The following is a 20523-nucleotide window of genomic DNA, read 5'->3' on the forward strand; positions in this document are numbered from 1 at the left end:
AAGTATACTTTCACTAGGTAAAGGTTCAAAGCCGCCAGCTACCTTTATTGAAGTTGCAACATGAAAAGCCCGGTATGACTATTTTTATAAAATTTTGAAAATATTTTAATCAGGTGGAGGATTGTTGTATTTATTAATGATTAAATGTTTTATTTTATCACAATCCTTTGGTGGTACGATTAGTTTGTGTGTGGTTTGTTCTCACAAGGTTGTGAGTTCGAGTCCTTCTTCCCGGACAGTGCAAGCCTTGCACGAACGTAAAAGCAAGTGCTTTTACGACCGTGCAAAAGGGGGGCGTGTTCTTAAGGGACGCGAACTCGCGTCCACGCGAAGGATCGCGACCGCGAGAACGCGTCCACGCAAAGAGTCGCGCCCCACAGGCATAAGTTCCATCGAGGTATATAAATAGACGACCTCTATTAAATTTTAATTTTTAGACAAAAAACAAAGGATTCCTAATTCCTTTTCTTTCTCTACTCTCTTCCTACCAGTTAAAATATTTCTTTCAAAATTGTTTAACGAGCTTGCTGCATATTGATTCTGGGTTCAAAGCCTTCCTTGATCTGTGCAAATCATCGAGGCAGAAGAAACGAGAGGCTGTTGTATCTCAGGAGTAGAACGCCTTCCAAGCCTAGTGCACTGTAAGGCGGCGAAATCTACTTCAAGGAAAGTGACCAACATACCACGCCTCAGCAACTCGGATTCCATTTTTCTACTTTTATTTTTTTTTAATTTTTGTTTTAGCCTATTACTTTCTATTATTTATTGAAGTAGAATAGTTTAGTTTTATTTTTGCTTCAAATTTATTATCAACATTTAAATATATAATTAAATAAAAATATATGAGAGATGTTAGTTGTCGTGATGAAAAATAAGAATTAATTTAAATGAGAGTTTAAGTCAACAAATTAGAAAAGATATTGAGAATAGAGAAGAAGAAAGTTTATATGATTGAAGTTCTTAGATTGGTTCATGTCAAGTTTGCATCAGGTCAGACCTCTTTTTTGATACAATTAGACCTATATAGTATATAAATCGGATTAGATTAGGTCAGATTAAAAAATATAAGATTTAGAGACGATTCAAAATTTAGGTTGGGTTCAATTTTTGAATCAAACCCAACTAACATGTTTTTTGAATGCTGATCAGATCAAGTTTTATCAAATTGGGATTATTGTTAAAATCCTTGCGTAATTGGTGGTTGGCTATCGTTGAAATTGTGGCATACCTTGAATGTTAGAATTAGATGTTGGTGATGGGGGAAATCTTGACATCTTAACCCCGACTTAAATCGACCCTCTTGACTTCGGTCTAAATCGAGGTGCCACTTTGCTTGAGGAAATAAAAATTAGAAGTTACGACAACATTACCGTTAATGCATGATCGATGTGATTGCCGTCGTGCGCTATTCGCGCGGGATGGCAGCTACATTGTTAACGGGTAGCCGACCATTACCATATAGTTAAGGCACATTGTGTCTAATCAGGTAATGGATTCGTATTCTACTCTATACAAAGGGCTAGCCCGGAGGATCCCAAAGTAAGCTCATTTTCGAGATTCCACTCTACAAATTTTCACCCTTTGACATTGTTGCTCTAGTATTCTGAGTTAAGCATCAGAGAGTCCCCTACCAGAAACTTTTTGGCAGACAGACTGCTTACAGATTGGATTCTTGGCGACGAGTTTTTACTCACCTTAGTCTCGCCTGATTTCACCTCTTTTCAATTCTCACCGATCTCAAAGCATGTTAAAAAGCTTTCCGACCTCGGCTCAGAATTTAGTGATAATAGATTAGCGCTAGAGGAAGGGTATTTACACCAACATCTGAAGGAGGGAAAAATCATTATCATGAGGTCACGAAGGAGCCACAAAACTATGCTCCAATTGAGCCGATGAGCTCAAACCAGCTTGAGTCGAGGTAGCTGCCTCAGATGAGGATGAACAAGGGGTCGAAGCAGCGGCTGATGACTAACCAAGGATGATCCCCTCCGGACGAGTTGACCTGACAGGTGATAGAATTTCGACCTTAAGATCAGGCTTCGCTCCTTCTGCCTAAGGTTCCAACACATCAGGTGTAGAAGCCTCGATTTTTGCATTAAGAGGCACTGAGCTGGATCCTCCCTTCATCCTCTTCTTCTAAGGAGCTATAACCCCAAACACTGCTGCAGCTCTCTTGTGCATGACTTCTCGGATCAACGCCAAGACTGTCTTTATGGCTACAATAGCTAAATGATCAAAGTGGATGTTAGAAAATTTAACCTTGTGGCGAGGTAAAAAAATAAAAATTTTAAAGAATTTTATCCTAAAGGTCGGCTAAGCTCGGACCAACATTGATCATTGTCTTCTTGGACAATAGTTTTTGCATCGGAGGAATTTTCAAATTAAGAAAAGTGTCCAAGGATCCTTAATTGTCACCGAACAATCGTAGAGGTCGGTTCAAAGACCTCCAAGGTGTTCTCTATAGGGTCTCAAACTGCCATGGCTTCTTGAAAGAAGCAAAGAAAAATCTTCTCTTCCATTCGTGAGTATAACAGGGAGCATCTCAGATCAATTGGAGGCCTTTCCGAGGAGAAATATACCACCAATTGCTTTTCCGAGGATGCCTTTTTAGAGTACGGCATCCTCAAAAACTGAGGCTCAAAATTGTGAAGAAAGCAAAGGGTAAAAAAACCTACGAGGACCTACCAGAAGTTTGGAATATATTGGGTCGAGATGAGGTTATAAACCCTAATCAACTGGACAAGGAAAGGATGGAGAGGTATTAAAGCCCGTCCCTGAAAGTTTCTTCGTACGGGCCAAGTTGAGAAGGAAAAGGTTTTGTCGCCCAATCCTCGAGATAGGCGAGCTCAAAAGTGACCTCGGTATGGACAAAGTATTGAGCTCAGAGCATGTCCATCTCCTCTTTGGTCAGGACCGACTATTCGTATTCTAGGCTGATGTGAACTTCGGGCCCAACCTCACTTGGAGGTGAGGAGTGTCGAGCTCAAGGACATTGGCTGGACGACCAACTCTCCGATGAGACCTCGATCTCAACCTCGCCCATGGTAGAGAAAATAGAAAAATTGAAGGGGAAAAAGGAAAGAAAAAATCTAACTAGCCAAATAGGGAAACCCATCGGTTATCGTCGAAAGAAAGTGGGGAGGACGTCGGAAGGAGTGCAAAGAAGAACTTTGCCGAAGAAGCGACAAGAAGAAAGCTCAAGTTGATGGAAAGATTTGCAAAAGAAGCAAGAAGTGCGATATAAAGGAAGGAGTTATCCTCATAAAAGGGTACGAACAACTCTGATTAAAGCAATAGTTCGACTTCTCGAGTTAATTCAACCACATGTCACCTCAGGATGTGGTGTGAACAATTTTTCCTACATTGTATTTTTCCTCACCTTCTCTTTTAAGCTCCGCATATTCATTTTTAAAACTAGATTTCTTCAAATATAGCTGATCAGTGACCGGACAAAAATAAGAAAGATTTTTTAAGAACAATTTTTTTCTAATCTTAGGCGGAGGCAAGAATGATCGTGCAAATAGTATTTGAGCAAGTATTCAGGGGGAGCCGTCCGCAGACTGCGACATTTTCATTGATTTCCCCAACTACCACGTGCCGTTCTCACGTGATTTTGTGGGAAAGGTTCGCGCGGAAGAAACCATTCCCACAAAAATTCTGTTTGCTGTTTGAGTCAGAACAGGCAGGTTTCACCTCGATTCGGTGGCTCGCCGGCTAGCGACTCTCGCCGAGAAAACCCATCCGCGACGAGAAGTGTGAACCGGGTGACGTGCGACTGATCCGCGGACGCCGTCACGATGACGCCGATGAGAGACGCCACTCGACAGGTGGGCCCCGCATTAGAACTCACCCGAAACACACCTTGGGCCACGAGGACGGTCGGTCAAGGCCTCATTAAAATAGCCCACCCCACCAAACGCCAATCGTCAAAAAAAAAACAGACATACTCTGTTACAATGACCACCGGGGCCCAACCTGAAGCGGTTGGCCTGTTGGAGTCGGTGGTGTCGGCCCCACGAAATTGCTTGCATCCGTTGTGGTGGGCCCTCAAGACAAATCCACGCGTCGCATCTCGAACGGCTCATGCAGATCTGAGTGCATATCATCGAGTGCACGTACGGTAGATTATCTTCTACACTGTCGGAAAGAATAATGGCATCATACTTCTCTGTTTATTAATTATATGCTTTATTTTCCATTGTAATATTCGGCCGCTAGGCGACGTTACACGCACCATCTCTGGGACCTTTAATTATTCGCCGTACTTACAAATGCTAGTTTTTTTTATTGTACAGCCTCCTTGGACTCTTGGAGGTACTTCCCATTGGCCTCTCCATTATTTTGAATAATAATTTGCAATTAGATATAAAAAATTATTATTCATTTGAGCATTGCAGTTGTGGGACGGGCATGTTCGTTGCTTCGCTATTAGGTAGTACGTCATCGATGAATTGCCCCTCTAATCTATTCAATCAACTGGGTCTCAGATTATGAGCTAAGAGTTATAAGATACTAGGATAATCTATGAGGTTTACCAAAATTTCTGTTAAAACTTGTTAGTGACGCTCCCAATTAATTTCCGTTAAAATCTTTATTTTGTAATGGCCAAACTGTCTTCTGATGTTTGAGAACCCTACCAATTTGCGCTGTCCATGTGTACGACCCCACCAGTACGCACAAAATTCAACGTGATGGTTGCTGCAACAGCACATCTTGACCCTTATCTAAATAAGCTATAGATATTGGAAATTATATAACTCATAGCTCATTTGGATATTTATATTGGTCTGCTTAGCCCCCATCTCTTTAAGATCTGCATAAGCCCAACTTAAATCCTGACTTATGGATCTGTTGGTCTGCAAGAAAAGCAAAAATAAAAGAGCATGGTGGTCCTTTTTTTTTCCCCTTTTTACATGATTTTTGTGGAGAAATTTTGAGTTGATATAAGCCATAGTTATATAGGTGGCCCAATCCATGAGTTTGGTAAGAAATTCAGTCTAATCTTGCCAGATTAGCAAGATAGGCCTCTAATACTCATAATTTTTGGTTCCAGCATTGAATAGTGTCTTCAATTCTAATTTTGTAATATTCTTTCTGATCCATGCTGTTATCACCCAGATTTTTTGCCAATTTTTCTCTGAAGTGATCCTAGTCAAATATCTCTCACCCCCACAAAACTAAATTCTATCTAAATACTCTTCAATTCAACCAGTTCAATAACCCTTGATCCTTTGCTCGGACTATTTTTTATACTTAATATTTAACATATTTTTATTTTATAATTTAGTCAAATTATCCTATATTCAAATTTTATAACAGCCACATGCATTTTCATTTGCATTCTAACTAGTTGTCATGAAATATACATATCCTGATAAGCTATTTACATATCATAATAGTTTTTCAATATTGAAGAAGGGAGCAAGTTTTACATTTATTATTTATGATTATGAGATTTAATCAAAATTTTTAAAAATGGCAATCAAAAATTATTGTTTTCTCACCATAATTGTATGTTAAATTTTAGAAATACATTTATAAAACAAGGTGTCAAAATCAACACGATGTATTGCAGTAGAATCATGAAAGACAACACATAATACATCATATACGAATTATATGTATTGATATCATATTGCTTGTGCCACTGGGGCTGCTTTATCCAAATTAAGGATTATTTAGCAATATTCAGATTAATGATCCAAAGAAAATATTCTAATGATCATCGATGCCTTCCAAAAGCAAAGCAAATGAATACTTGGAGCTATAGTTGTGAATACTTGTAGCTATACATGTTGATTCATCTGCTTCTAACTTCAGAGATAGCTGCAATTTTTATTTATGGATTTATTCTCCTGAGGTGCTGAACAAAACGAGGGAATTTAGATATGAGTATTGAAACTCCCTGCGACCTTTGGGATGGATGAAGAAACAAAAACTGTCGCTTTTGAAGAAGCTAAAGCTCTTACCAAGAAAAGAAAGAAGCTAACATTGACCCGTACGTATAATGCCACAGAGGCGTAACATGGCTCACCACCACGCTGAAAACACCTGTATCTCAAGTAGAACAACGGTGTGCCGGCTGAAACCGGCGAACATATTATATGCTTGAATTAAAAGTAACTTTTTTTAGCAATTCAATGAATGTATCTAATGTGCGCCCCAATCACCACCTCCAGTTTCCACCTCTACTTTGTTTCCACTTGCACAGTGGTCAAAAGGTCAGAAGACTTTTTTGTCACTTTAAGTTCCAATGAAATAAACATCTATAATGAAGACTACGATGCAAAATGTGGTCAAATAATAATGTCAAACTGTCATAAAAATATTATAAAATAAAAAATGGTACGTAGGCTTGTTGTTCATAGAATGCAAGCCAATTATGCTTGTCCAACTGGTCATATCCCTCGATTTAACAATCGAGGATTTTGGAATTTGAATTTTAAAGGGAGCATTCTCAAGTATTTAGATCCAGATAATTATAATCGAGAACATCTTTGCTCTTTTTTTCTCTCTGGAAATAGGAAATACAGGAAGAAGAATGTAAGTGAATCAGAAAAGGTATAATGGAAGCAATTTAAGATTGTAGCTGGTCATAAGTAAAATGTTTGACGGCTTATACCTTATTGCATGTGATCTGACCTCATTAATTATAAATTGAGATATTTTCTAAAGAGAATATGTAAGAGAAATCGAGTAGTTGGAAAAATTGGAATCTATAAATCTAAAAATATCAAGATTTTCAACGAACTTATTCAAACATTTCTTAAATTACTTAAAACATCAGCCATATTCTACTTCATTCGGCACATAAATGTACTCCAACTCTTTTGCTGGTTAATTAAGTCAGATAGAGCTCTATGGTGATTTTAACTCGTCCTACGTTTCGACAGTCCCATGCCATTAAGATGTTGAACGTGAAGAACCTGGAATCAATGTAACATACGTCACTTGAATTAGGTTAAATAAAACGAAATTAAACGTTTACAACTTTATGTAATTCAAAACAACAGCCAATTACCAGCAAAAATGTTAAAAACAAAAGATATCAACAACGGTCCAATTTTTTTCTGCAAACATGCTGCAGACTCCAAGCGCTTCCATCTACCATGAACACTCTTTAAAACAGAGGTGGAAAAAGAAAAAGCGAAAAAATAAAAAACTGATTTTTACGCATCCGCGATGGCGGTCAAAGTACCACCTGTCGCACACCGCATCGAGTCCACACGTCAACGAGATGATCTAAGACGCGACGTGCGCGGTAGCATCACCGGTTGGGCTCGCGAGATCCAGCCCTTCGGGTGCCGGGTCGGCGTTCAGATCGAGGCGCCCCGGGATCGCGTTCTCCGCGACCCTTTCCTCGGCCGTTGCCTCCCCACCGGTTGCCAGCTCCTCCGCTCCCCTCCTCCTCCGGTCATCCCTAAAGTTGCTCCCAACCTCGAAGTCCTCTCTCTCGAACCTTGGCCGCCACCTCGACTGCCCCTCCGCCGCTACCCTCCGCCGGATGCCAGCGCCGCCGCTACCCTCCCTAACGGGGAAGCACCTCGCCGCCTCCCGCACCCGTCGAAGGATGGCGTAGAACTCCTCCACCTCGTCGTCGGTCACCGACCGATCCCTCTCGTCCTCCGCTCGCGCCCGAGTCCTCCTCTTCTCCTCTTCGCCGTCTCCGGGCCGTTTCCTCGTCGCCGTCTCCATTTTAGTCGGTGCCGTTAGTTCACGGCGTACGCTCCTTCTCTCCAATTTCTGGGTCTCCTGCTGCAAGGTTGATCTTCGGCTTCGGGTGGGTCGGGCCAGAAATACCCAACAGCGACGGTGCGGACAACAACAGGCCACCGTGATGACGTCGGCTGCTGGGGGAGGGATGACGTTGTCTCATGACGTCAGGCCCTCAATGATGGCACCCATTGGATTGGGACCCCAGTTTCCTTTCCCGTTGCTTCCTGCTTTTGGTGCTGGATCTGGTTGGCGCGAGATCTCTCCACCGGCGATATAACATCTGGGCCGTTGATTGGTGTTTGTTGAATCAAAATGCTGTCCGTTTGATTGGTGGATCGTGAATCAGTCACCGGGAAGAGATATGACGATATATTCTAATGACATCAAGTGTGCCATCATGGCGTACTGCTTTGCTATCCCCTCCGTCTACACCTGCCACGTGGTCCACCAGCGTAGCATCAATTTCCTGATTATGTCAAAGGATTGGAAGGTGAATAAACGATGTTTGAATTATGAGTTTTGCGTGTTATAATGGGTTACTTTGACAAGGCGTAACATCTTCCGTGCCTCCCTCTGGGAAAGCATGCAGTAGTAAACTGCGTGAAGTTCATAGAAATATCAGGAATCCACGATTATTGATGCAATTCCACCATCCTAATGAATTACATGCGTGCTTCCTGATTTGCATTCAAATGCAAGTCTGAAGGCAAACGTGGTGAAATTTTTGATAGACTTTATACCCTTTTAACACCTCTCTACCATTGGAATCTACCAAGTGTTAGGTTCAGTGAAAGAGAGGGAGAGCATCTCTACCCATTGGAATCTTTTGAATGTTTGAAATCTACCAAATGTTAGGTTTGCATAGAAAAAGAGAGAATGCGCCAAATGTTAGGTTTGCATAGAGAAAGAGAAAGAGAGAGAGAGTAAGAAAGAGATAGATGGGGGGGGGGGGTGGGAGAGAATGCGCCAAATGTCAGATTTGCGCATAGAGAGAGGAGGGGGTGGGAAAGACTGCGCCAGCTTTTTGAATTTAGAACTAGTAATTAGATCTAACCGGATAAGATATGAATACGATCGGATATATGATAGATGAAAAAATATCAAACCGAACATATCATATTTATTAAACGGTCAAAAATCCAAATTCAAAATATACTATCCGATTAAACAATAATCTAACTCGATCTACAATAAATTGAAATAAGTTAAACAATTAAATATTGTCACTCCTATTTTTGGTCCCTCAATCTTAATTTTGATGTGTGAACATTATCCATTTTGGGGGTAAATTACCCATCATCATCATCGTATAAATACACTAGGTGGATGTGGTGCCCCGGGGGGGGGGGTGTGCGGCCATCTTCGGCGCGTCAGCTCAACCATGGGGAGCAGTCTTTGTGTGGGAATTTGGAGGACTTCAATGCGAAGCCTATGGGCTAAAGAACCTAGGATTCCATTGCAAGGTCCCGGATATTTCCCGAAGGATGCTTCTCCCCGAAGCATTATCTTCTCCTGTCCCCCACTATACCTTACCGACTAATTCCATCATTGTCATCAATAAATTTTTCACGTCACAGCAGGTTCCAGACTTCGCCCATTACCAAAGTTGATACATCAGTGCCCCCCGTTTGATGGGTATTGGGTGTCGACTATCAAGTCCACTCACCGTATTTATTTATTGATTTATTTTGTATATCTTGAAGGACTTCAATATATTTGAAGTCAAATCAAGAAGAGTTTTCTAGATTGCTTTGGATATAATTCAATAGATGATCACTCCAAAGGCAAATCAAGATAACTTTGGTTATTGTTTTGCCTAGAAAAGGAGGGAGGTGGACGAAGAGGAGGTTCACTTTGCTACGGATCAAAGTGCGTTACATGCAAGCTAGCCTCGATGATATATATAATTTAGTAGATGACTGTAATGAAGCCAGCTACGTACATGCGTCGTTCGATTTGATGTTATGGAAGTACTTTAGATTGTCTCCTTTGGTGATAAGCGGCTGACAGCATGTGGCCGGCTGTTGGATCGATGTAGACACAATAATATGGCCTCGACTATTTCCCTCCTTCGAGAGAGCGTCTCATGCAGATTTTTCATGAAATTTATAAAAGTATAAAATTTCTAATATGATGATGTGATATTTACGAACCACAAAATGCCTTCAATGCGTGTGACAAGTTAAACTAATTTCTCATTTTATTTTTCTTAAATAAAAGTGAAGTTTTCATGTGGCAATGAACTTAAACCCAATCCAAAGAATATGTGCAACGTACCATAACATCAGAAATCTAACTTAGAGAATCACGCAGCCATTGGAGCCTTCCCGTTGCTCCTTTTGGATTGACACCATGCAATGTGACCAAGAAAGGAAAGTTAAGAAAGTTCAATCACAGCTGCGTGATTTTTGGGTAAGATTATTAGGTTACAAAACTATTGTCATCTGAAAATATGACAAACTCATCACAATATATAGTCCAAAATTACCATTTTAAATGATGATTCATACGTACCTGTATAGTATTTGTGGACCAGAAACTAATCAAGTAAATTGATTTTTTGTCAGGGTGGAGCATACATTCTAACCATCTAAGTACGTAACAAAATGCATTTCTTAGGTTCCTATCTTCTTGGACAAGGTATAGGTACTGGCATACCATACAATGAACTACCCACAATCCCTTCTTTTGATACCTAAATCCTGCTTGACCATGTTTTAATGATTTGGAGGCATGGAGGGCGCCAATCAATCCGCTTGGTCCACAATAGTAAAACATGGAGCTCCAATCTGCTATGGAGAGTTGTGGATATGCACACAAAGAAAAGAGATTGATCCTGGCTCCGGTCGGGCCTTCTTCGATGCTTAAGTCAAACAGGCCTGAGAATTACAATGAAAAATAGTAAGAGAAGAAAAAGCATTAGAGTAGAGTGATCTCTCTAGATTGTTAGGCTTTGAGTGCTTAGCTTGAATTACTCAACCTAAAGTGCTCCGCATGGGAGCTCGGCCTGGAGAGTTTGGTCTAAAATGTTCGGCCTAAAAGCTCGACCTAGAGTGCTCACCCTATAAGCTTAGCTTGGAGTTTTTGACCTAGGAGATCGACATGGAGTGCTCGGCCAGAAAGCTCAGCGTGGAATACTCGGCCAGAAAGCTCGGCCTAGTGCTCATTTTAAGAGCTCAACCTAAGGTGCTCGATTTGGGGGCTCGACCTAAGGTGCTCGGCTTAAGAACTCAGCCTGGAGCGCGGCATGGAAGCTTGGCCTGGAGTGTCTGGCCAGAGTGCTTGGCCTAAGAACTCGACTTGGGAGCTCAATCCAGAGTGCTCAACCTAGGAGCTCGGTCTAGAGTGCTCAATGTGGGAGTTCGATATTGAAGCTTGGCTTGGAATGCTTGGCTTGAAGTGCTCGCTCTGGAGTCCTTGGCATGAGAGCTTGGCCTGGAGTGCTCAACATGAGAGCTCGACCTAAAGTGCTCGGCATTGAAGCTCAGCCTGGAGTGCTCGGCATTGAAGCTCAGTTTGGAGTGCTCAGCTTGAGAGCTTGGCTTGGTGGACGACGGTTGGTATGGAAGGGCGGCTTCCAAGGACTCATGTCCTGATCTCCAAAGACGCGGATCTTGTATACATAGTGCTTGGATCTCGGGTGGCACGGAAAGGCGGCCTCACAAGACATGCATCCTAGTCTCCAAGAATGTGCATTTTGTCTGAAGAGGAGATTGCATGGAAGGATGACCGTGGAAGAGCAGTTGAGCTCAGAGATAGCCATAAGAGCTTGAGAGCCTCTTCTTGGGTGCTTCTGGCCATCTATGATTGGACCTTTTGGTCGTTCCTCCCTCCTTTTGGAGTTTCTTGATGTTGTTGACATAGATAAGGGAGCATGGATCTATTATACTTTAGAGGTAAGAATCAAGGGATTGTCGTAACTACCTTTCTTATCTGTATTCAAATTTATTATAATCTCCTTCCTTGTTTGAACTTCAGCAAGAATTCATTTTTTTTTTTGAATTCAAATCTTTTCAAAATAGTTGCAAAGAGATAAGCGATTAGATTTAGGCCACATCACCTTTCATAGAGATAAGCAACATCCCATAGCACTCATGGGCCAAGCCAGATTGTTAAGCAACAAGGTGACTCCAAAAACTCAAACTTATAGGAAAAATTTTAGGATGATAGAAAAATTAGAGGTAATTAAATAAATAATTAAACTACAAGGATTCAAAACCTCCAACAAATTCTTTGATACTAAAAATTTAAGCTTATAGAAAAATGATCCACTACAGACTTAATAGCTCCATCTAGCCCATGCTACAGTCATGGAGTCTAATTGGCCTTGCAAGCGAACCGGTTCCATTAAAAAAAAGAAGAAGAAAGAGAGCATCCGTAGCAATATTGGTACTTTGAACTTAATATTGAGATTGGAGTTAAGGAGGTTACCCGTGTGCTTGAAATGGATTGCTGCCTGTTGGACTTCTTCCATCACCGGAGACCTGGTCAAGATAGCTCCCTCAGCTAATGAAACAGTCTGAACCCGGCTCATTCCTGTGCCTGGATAACAGCTTGTACGGGCTACATTACAATTCGATGTTTATAAGGTCAAATAGTGGAGAAGTTTCAAGTCCATTCAGGGCCATTATTTCTGCAAGAACTTGGTTTATCCATTAGAAGTATAGTCCAGTCGTTTAGTGTAACAATCTACAACCTCGTCCAAAAATATTAGCCAAAATAATATTATATGAATTCTTTGACCCTATATAAGGTCCAAAATCTACCTAATGCATAGCCAATGTGGAACTAAATACATGCTCATCCTCCATTTAAGCCCAGGCGTCCTCACCAGGTTAAGAGTCTAAAACTGTTCAAATGTTAGCCCTCCAGTTTAAACCTTGGCGTCCTCATTAAGCTAAGAATCTAAATCTATTCAAATCCAATCATAAATAGTATGATCAACATGTAGTTAGTCCTAATGAACCAATGTTGCAGTATTCCCTATCTACATGGCTTTAGGTTGGATGCTCTAATTCTATTTTATATAATTCTGAAGGATCTCATTCAAAAATACTAGTCAAAAAATATTATTTAATTTTTTTTAATTATATATAAATATTTAAAATATATTTCGTGCATAGCTAGTACATCATGACATGCAAAAGCAATCTATACAGAGAAATTTTCGTACGTCAACTAACTCAGATTTTAGAAGCTAAATTTTAGTTCGATAGAGACTCCGTAGCAAACACGATAAGTCACCGTTTGAGCGCAAGACGCCGACGGTTGCAAGCATTGGAAAGCGTCAAGCCCCAATGTTCTCATAAGTACTACTGCTTTGTCTTCTTCTTGGATAATTTTCTGACTCATTCTCATGTAAATAAAATACTAGATATTTCAAGAAAAATAATGTCTTGCAAATATAAATATTTTATGGTATCGTTATGAGAAAATCCTATTTACTGTTCCTGTAGGTGGTGTTTTAACTATTTCTTTCGGTTTCAGCCTTTTACATCTTTATTTGTGTATGAATAAATACCCACATATTAATCACCTTTAATTCCCAATTTTTATTATTTGCATATGAACAAATTTCTCTGTATTTTATATACCAGAATTCCAGATCTTCGTACTTAGTTGAAATTAGTTTGATGGTTGGACTTGTGATTATGGTGTTAGGAATCTTGATGACAACAAGCTACAACCAAATTTTATACCTGATTTTAGTTCTATCTCTTGGCATGGATTTAACTCATCCGGAAAAGTTTTTGGTAATAATTTTGAAAGCGAGATGTTTTTACTTTTGGCAAAAAGCACGATGCGCATCGTGATAAAAAAAACATTTTATCTGCCACGACCAACCTTTGACAAGATTTAGAATATAATAAAATACACTTGACAAATGCCCTGAAGGCTCTAGCTATTTGCTAATAAATATCTTTAGTGGAGGAAAAAAAGAGAGATAAAAATGGATTTGGACTTTTCTCTCCTTCCTTGATTGGACTGGATAGGATGCCTATTAGGCTCAATCACAGCCATTGTGCCATACATAGATGGATGTAATTGATAAATCGGCTCTCTCCAATCCAACCAGGTTTGGGGTGGATCCCAACTCCCAGCACAGGAATACCCTCAGCTTACCAGTCTCATGAACCTTCTCATTGTGGCCTAGTGGTTGCCTTCATAAGGCCAAAACCGCACCATTTAGTCTCGTGGCCAACTTTCCTTGTAGATGCAGGTGGGGAGGTATTAAAAAAGAATTTTCTACAGTAATTGTGGGGAAATGAATTATCAAATTGAATTTCTTTCAAAAAGAAAAATAGAATTGTATTAATAATGAATGGGGAGGTATTCCTGAATATATTTATTATTCACATACCATTTTAGAAGAGCAATAACAAGAAAGTAGAATTAAATTATGTATAGAAGGGCCTATGCCACACCTTCGTCGCGAAGAGAATCATGTCTTTGATGGGGTCCCTTAAATTTATGAGATCTCTCCTTTCTCGTCAAATATCTGAATTCTTTCCTCCTCCTTTGAAATTCAAAAACTTAAAAATTTGTTTCATTCATAGTCTGAGAAGACCGATTATATGGTTCTTTCTTCCTTGGGGCATGGGTTTATGTGCTTTTAGAGACAATTTGTGGATGACGACGAGTGCCAGGAGATAAACTTTGGTAGCTGAGAACCTACGAATGAAATGAAGGCCCATCATAGAGAGAAGACTCCTATTTACAAGCCCATCCCTCAGAATCTGGACTTCGAGCCCATGACAGACAAAAGATTCATAGATGTGAGATGAGAGCAAATTTATCGAAGTCATGAATCCTGATGAAGGTAGGACTTGAATCCACGTCTTCGGTATCTATATCAAAAGTGTTTCATAACATAACCAGCTAGTTATAATTTAAGTCCCTGAATGGCAGATGTCATCAGCTGAACTTATGTATCCTGAATTTGGAGCAAGCAGCGAATGCTTTTTGCCATTTTGGAATGTAATTTCTCGTGGCTGTTCACCAGACTGCTCAAAAAGAAAAAATAATCAACAGTCGGTTCAGAGAAATTTTGATGCTCGTTGGATTGTTTCAATCCAAGATATGGTACTATCTCTTGCCCACATTATTTAATTTCCCCAATTACACGAGCAATAGCAATATAAACATGGATTCCTTTCAGCTAGACTCAAAAAGTTGATCAATTCATAAAGCTGTTTCTGCCATTAATACCTGCCTTGCTACAGTCATGATACTTACTTTGATGGTTTTGCTTGATTTCATGTTAGACCATAAATTCTCAGATTTTAACTCGATTCTCAGGGCTCATAGGGAGTGTTTGCTATGACGGGAGAATATAGCTGACATCTAAACTACTTAAAGATATTTCGCGAAAACTACATCTACACTAGTTGAGTTTCTCCCGTACTCCCATCTATTATGGTTGTTTTATAAATCTAGTTTGCCTTTTTTTTTGTTGTGACGATATTCACCAAGGCAGGCATGTGAAGTCACGGATCTTGATACATGGCCAATAGTTGATCAAAACCAGGTTAGTTTTCAACTTATCATGGGTATTCTACAACCTCTCTCAGTTCATAGAGTTAGAAGAATCGACACATTTACTTCTGTTCTCTGCTGCCGCATATTAAGTGTCTGGAGATGCAGTGATTTCTTTCTAGCTTTGATGAACTTCCTACAACCATAGGCATGCGCTGCAGGTGACCTTAATTTCTCTTGAAAGGCTTTCACCGCTGACACAGGAAACTCATGGCCTCTTTTTTTTTTTCAATAGGTCAAACAGATCGTACACTTTTGAAATGAATGTATCTAATAAACAATAAAAATAAGAGATGGTTCAGGAGTGGAGGAATGGTCTCATAGCTGTTCCAAAAAAAACCGAGCATCAAAGGATACAACCCAATCAGTAGCTCTATTTATCTTCATGTATGCATGAGCTGCCCGAAATATTGTGCAATTCTTTATCAACTTGAAGATGTCCAGTAGTAACGAATGCCTACAGTCCTTCCTGGCTTGACCCTAGATCCATCCAATAACTGTAACAGAATTCCCTTCAAGTCGAATACACCCCGCCCTTGAAATGAGCCTTGCAAAGGTAACGCCTTTTTATTTAGCCCTCAGCTTCGCACCAAGCACGAAAATGTCGAAAATGCAAGTACCTCCTACCGCACCAATCCAGAATTAGGACCTCTGATCGCAAAGCTAACTCCGCCTCCACTACCGCCATCCGATACACTACCATTGAAGTTAACTTTGATAAAATTCGGATGTGGGGGCTCCCAACAGATGAAAATCATCTGAATCGTTGCAAGAGCTGAACGAAGTCTTAGATATCCCTTGCTATCACGGTATCTCCAGTGGTGGGATACTGATTAATCTCGGTAGCATGAAGTAGGGCTCTCTCGGCAATAACCCTCGATTGTTGGCATCTCCTTTTTCAGTGTAACAGCCCTGCAGCTTTTAAGGCATTAGCTTGGCTACAAGTGAATTAGATTAACATAATTTTGGTCCAAAATGAATGTTCTATATTTGATTAAGAACTAACCTTCAAGATTTTCAATTATGCACTTAGACACACGCACCCAAGTTTTTTCAAAAAAAATGGAGGAGGAGGGGGGATTCAGTTTTTATTGTTGATGATATATTATTTACCATTTTTAATAAATCTTCTATGGAATATATCATGGAAAATACATTTTGATTGTTATATTAGAAAGAATAGAAGAATTTGGAGAAAGAATAGAAAATTTTGGAAATAAAAATAGAGGTTGCACATTGCCACCATTGTGTTGTATTGTATTTATAGATGCATGCTTACATACAAATACTGATGGAAATAGATACATACTTACGTAAGAATACAAATGAGAAGTTTGATCCAATAGATTTGGGTTTAAATATAAATTTCAAATTCAAATTTAAAATACAACAGAAATGATAATTTTGCATCACCCAAGATTGAGGGAAGATGATTACATGGCTGATGTTTAAAATTCAAATTTAAATTTGCAATGCACTAGAAATGATAATCATGTTAGCATATCTCGTAATTGCGTGTATCAAGTCTGTTATCAATGGCTAATGTTTGAAATTTAAAATCAAATTTAAAATGTATATTGGTATATCTCATAATTGAGGCTGGCATGAATCAAATCTGCTATCAATATTCTTACATAACATATTTAAATATAATTAGCTTACAATTCATATGTAGTTCTTATAATTTACGTTTGTCCTATTTTTGACATATTTCGATCTAGGAAATCTAATGCATCAATAGAATGAGTTATAAAACTGAAGTAAATCGAGATGAATGAATCCAAAATATTATCCTAATAAAAATACAAAGAGGAAGTGAAAATGCTTAATGAGAATTTTGACAATTCCATTCTTCAAATGGTTATCATTTTATGTTTAGTTGTTACACACTTAGCATTTAATATTTAGTCCAACACACACCTATTATAATGCTTGCATGTATTTATGCATGTTTAACATATATTTTTTATGTGCATCATTTTTTCTGTAAAAAAATGGATTTATTAAACCAATCTAGTAAAAATACATCCACGAAAATCAAAAAATAAAATATACAAAAAATCTAAAAAAAAATTTGACGCAACAGTCCAAAAGGTAATTCCTATATGATTAGCACCTTATAAGACAAAAGAGAAGCAGCCATCCTCTAACAATCGAGTAATAATTAAAGGGCTGAAAATGGTCTCGAGCCAGCCCAACTTCAGGCCGGGCTTCGAGCTAAGCCCGAAAAAAATTCAGGCCGAGTTTGGGCTTAAATATAGAGTCCATTTGTTTCTCTGGCCGGGCTCAAATATGTCACGGCCTGGCCCGAGTCTAAGCCCGAACAAGGCCTGAACTGAAGCCCAAATTTAGGCAAAAATTAATTTTTATATATATTATTATTTAGAGAGAATAATGAAAAAGTAAATGACAAATTAAAATAGATTTAGCTGAAAATTATGTATTATGTATCAGTTACTTGTATTATACGAGAGAGCCTAAAATTTAATTAGCTCATTTAGTTACGAAGCAATATTATGAATATTAAACTTCAATTGGGTTTTGGCCCAAATGGCTAATTCAGGCTAGCCCAATCAGGTTTGGGCCGCGTTTGGGTTGGGCTCGGTCTTAGATTATCCAAAAAAATTTGAGTTTAAACCTAGCTCGACCAACTTCTAGCCCTAAATGATTAATGGGAACTAATTTCAATTGACTGGAAGGCACTCTAATCACAGTCAACGAGTCACCTTCAAATAAAATCACCACAAGCTTTAGTCCTTTCCGCAACTCAGCCATTGGTTCTGCCATCTAAAACAATCGGGCTTCCACAACTGCTCCACCATAATCATCCTTATTCAGAACACTGTCATGCGAGGAAATAGAAAGTGGTGGGCTCCTAAAGGCCTGTTTGGGGGAGCTTTTGAAGGGCCAAAAAGCACTTTCTGGCCCTCCAAATATACTTTTAGGTAAAAAAGAGTGTTTGGTAAAATTTGGAAAAACTGTTTCAGCTTTTGCGGAAAGCTGAAAACAGCTTTTTGGCATGGCTGCTGCCTCTTCGGCAAGGGCGGCCATGGCTGCCGCCTCTCCGGCAGGCGCCGCGGCCCGCCGTCCCGGCCCCTTCCCAAGGCCCCCCCTCCCTCGCGGTCGCCGCGGCCTGCCGTCCCGGCCCCCTCCCCCCGCGGTCGCCGCGGCCCGCCGTCCCAGCCTCCTCCCGAGCCTCCCTCCCCCCGCGGTCGCCGCGGCCTGCCGTCCCGGCCTCCTCCCGAGCCCCCCTCCCCCCGCTGTCATCGGGGCCCGCCGTCCCACTCCCCTCCCGAGCCCCCCTCCTGCGGCCCGGCCCCCTTCCGACGCCACCGGCCTCGCAGGAGAAGAAGGAAAGAGAGGAAGGAATGAGAAGAAGGGAAGAAAAAAAAAGGAAAGAAAAAAGAAGAAAAAGAAAAGAAAAAAAAGGGAAGAAAAAAAAAGGAAAGAAAAAGAAAATAAAGAAAATAAATAAATAAATATGTATATAAATGAACGAATAAATAAATAAATAAATAAATAAATAAAAATATTAGTAATTATTTAACTAATTTTTTCATCTAGCTAGAAAATTTGTTAGAGAAATAAATGGTCATCAAAAGAGTGAAAAAATAATTTATACTAATAATTAAAATATTTTATACATTTATTATTGTATTATACTATAAATATAATATAATATAATATAATGTTATGTTAAATAATTTAATATTATATTAATTATTATCCTATAGTATACAATGTTATAGTACTATATTATAATAATATTATATTATATTATATTACATTAATATTATACTATATCATATATTTATGTATTAATATATATTATATATTATTATGTACTATTGTATAATACTAGTAATGTCCTTTATGATCATTTTGTCATACAAAAGTACTTTCTCAGTTTGTTTACCAAACAAATGTTAAAGCGCCACAGCACTTTAGAAATGTAGTTACCAAACAGTAAACAACTTTTTATAAAAGCTCTACTTCGAACATCTCTACTTCGAACAGCTCTACTTCCAACAGCTTTCCAAACAGAGCCTAAGAAAAATAATCATGCGAGGAGATCCGGAATTTGCGACACTATGTACACTGTTCTAAGCGCAGATCTACATGTACGGGCATACAAGTACAAAGACTAAACAAATAAACATTATAAACAACTATCGAAATCAAGTGGTGAGAATTTAACTTTCGGTCAGGGAAAGATTAATTGTAAAACTGCTGTCAAACAAATGATTTTGTTATCAATCACCCTTTGGCTGTCCAATCTAACCTAACCCATTTGCAGCTGGCTAGTTGCTGCTATTTAGTTTGAGTCGAGCAACCTGGTCTTTTTAAGAATTATCTAGCAAGTACAAGTGCAAGTAGATATTCTTTCATAAAAAAGAAGAAGAGGAAGGTGTTGCCAGATATCAAAATATCTATTTTATAGTTTATTTATAGACTAGCTATCAAAGTCATAGTTCTCGCAGAACATTCTTGCAAGCGTGTATTCCTTATTAAATAGTAGGCTTTCATCCGAATCCTTAGGATAGTGGGTTGAGTGCTGGCGTGGCAATTTATTTCTCCATGGCAAACACCGATGTTCGGATTGTTGCCAACAAAAGCGCCCTTATTTCACATTTTCGGTGTTCAAATTTTTCAAGGAAATTTAGCGCAATCTCGGCACCATGCGGCAGTCACGCAAACTTTATTTGACCAATATAATTGCATCGCTGCCTACCCACACTACTTGCTTAAAGCGACCAAGCAGTGGCATGTACCATGTACTTACGGCGAACGATTTGTCTTGACCTAGAGTTGTATCTTTCTGGCGAAAGAATGGATTCACTATGTACCATTTGATCATCCACCACATACATGTGAAAGCACTCCGAAATCTATCATTGATCTATCTGTACATATCTCAAAGCAAGTAGTGGATAATTTACCGTGAATTCATACTAAAGAAAGGGTAAATCATTCTCTTATGCGAATGGCACAACCCAAGATTGACCAAAAATACTCTTCAGCAGGACCAACACAACTAAATCCTCCTTTACGATTCCAGCACTATAGTTTGCTAAAAAAAAATTTACTGAAATATTTTTCTGCGATGCTGATACATGGATATATGATGTCAAGAAATGTAATTTTTGCATGTTTGCTTGATTAAGAAAAAAATGACATGTTTTAGAGTGGTTTGTATTTAGTTAAGCATTTACTTCTCTAAGAAAGTTGCGTAAAATATTTGTAATATTTTCAATAAATTTTTTTTTATTC

At 39.2% G+C, this 20523-nt stretch overlaps 1 protein-coding gene across 1 annotated transcript; it reads right to left on the reverse strand.

The window, feature by feature from the left end:
• Nucleotides 1-7000: 7000 nt before the first annotated feature.
• LOC120111767 (protein NEGATIVE REGULATOR OF RESISTANCE-like) lies at nt 7001-8284 on the reverse strand. The gene has a single exon (XM_039129663.1). The coding sequence runs from the start codon at nt 7693-7695 to the stop codon at nt 7243-7245; it is 453 nt and encodes a 150-aa protein (XP_038985591.1). The 5' UTR covers nt 7696-8284; the 3' UTR covers nt 7001-7242.
• Between the last annotated feature and the right edge of the window lie 12239 nt (nt 8285-20523).

This window comes from Phoenix dactylifera, chromosome 8 (assembly GCF_009389715.1).
Source record: "Phoenix dactylifera cultivar Barhee BC4 chromosome 8, palm_55x_up_171113_PBpolish2nd_filt_p, whole genome shotgun sequence".
Lineage (NCBI taxonomy): Eukaryota > Viridiplantae > Streptophyta > Magnoliopsida > Arecales > Arecaceae > Phoenix > Phoenix dactylifera.

Bases quoted from the DNA above. Each gene is read 5' to 3' on its own strand.
- LOC120111767 (XM_039129663.1), bottom strand. From the start codon at position 7,695: ATGGAGACGGCGACGAGGAAACGGCCCGGAGACGGCGAAGAGGAGAAG.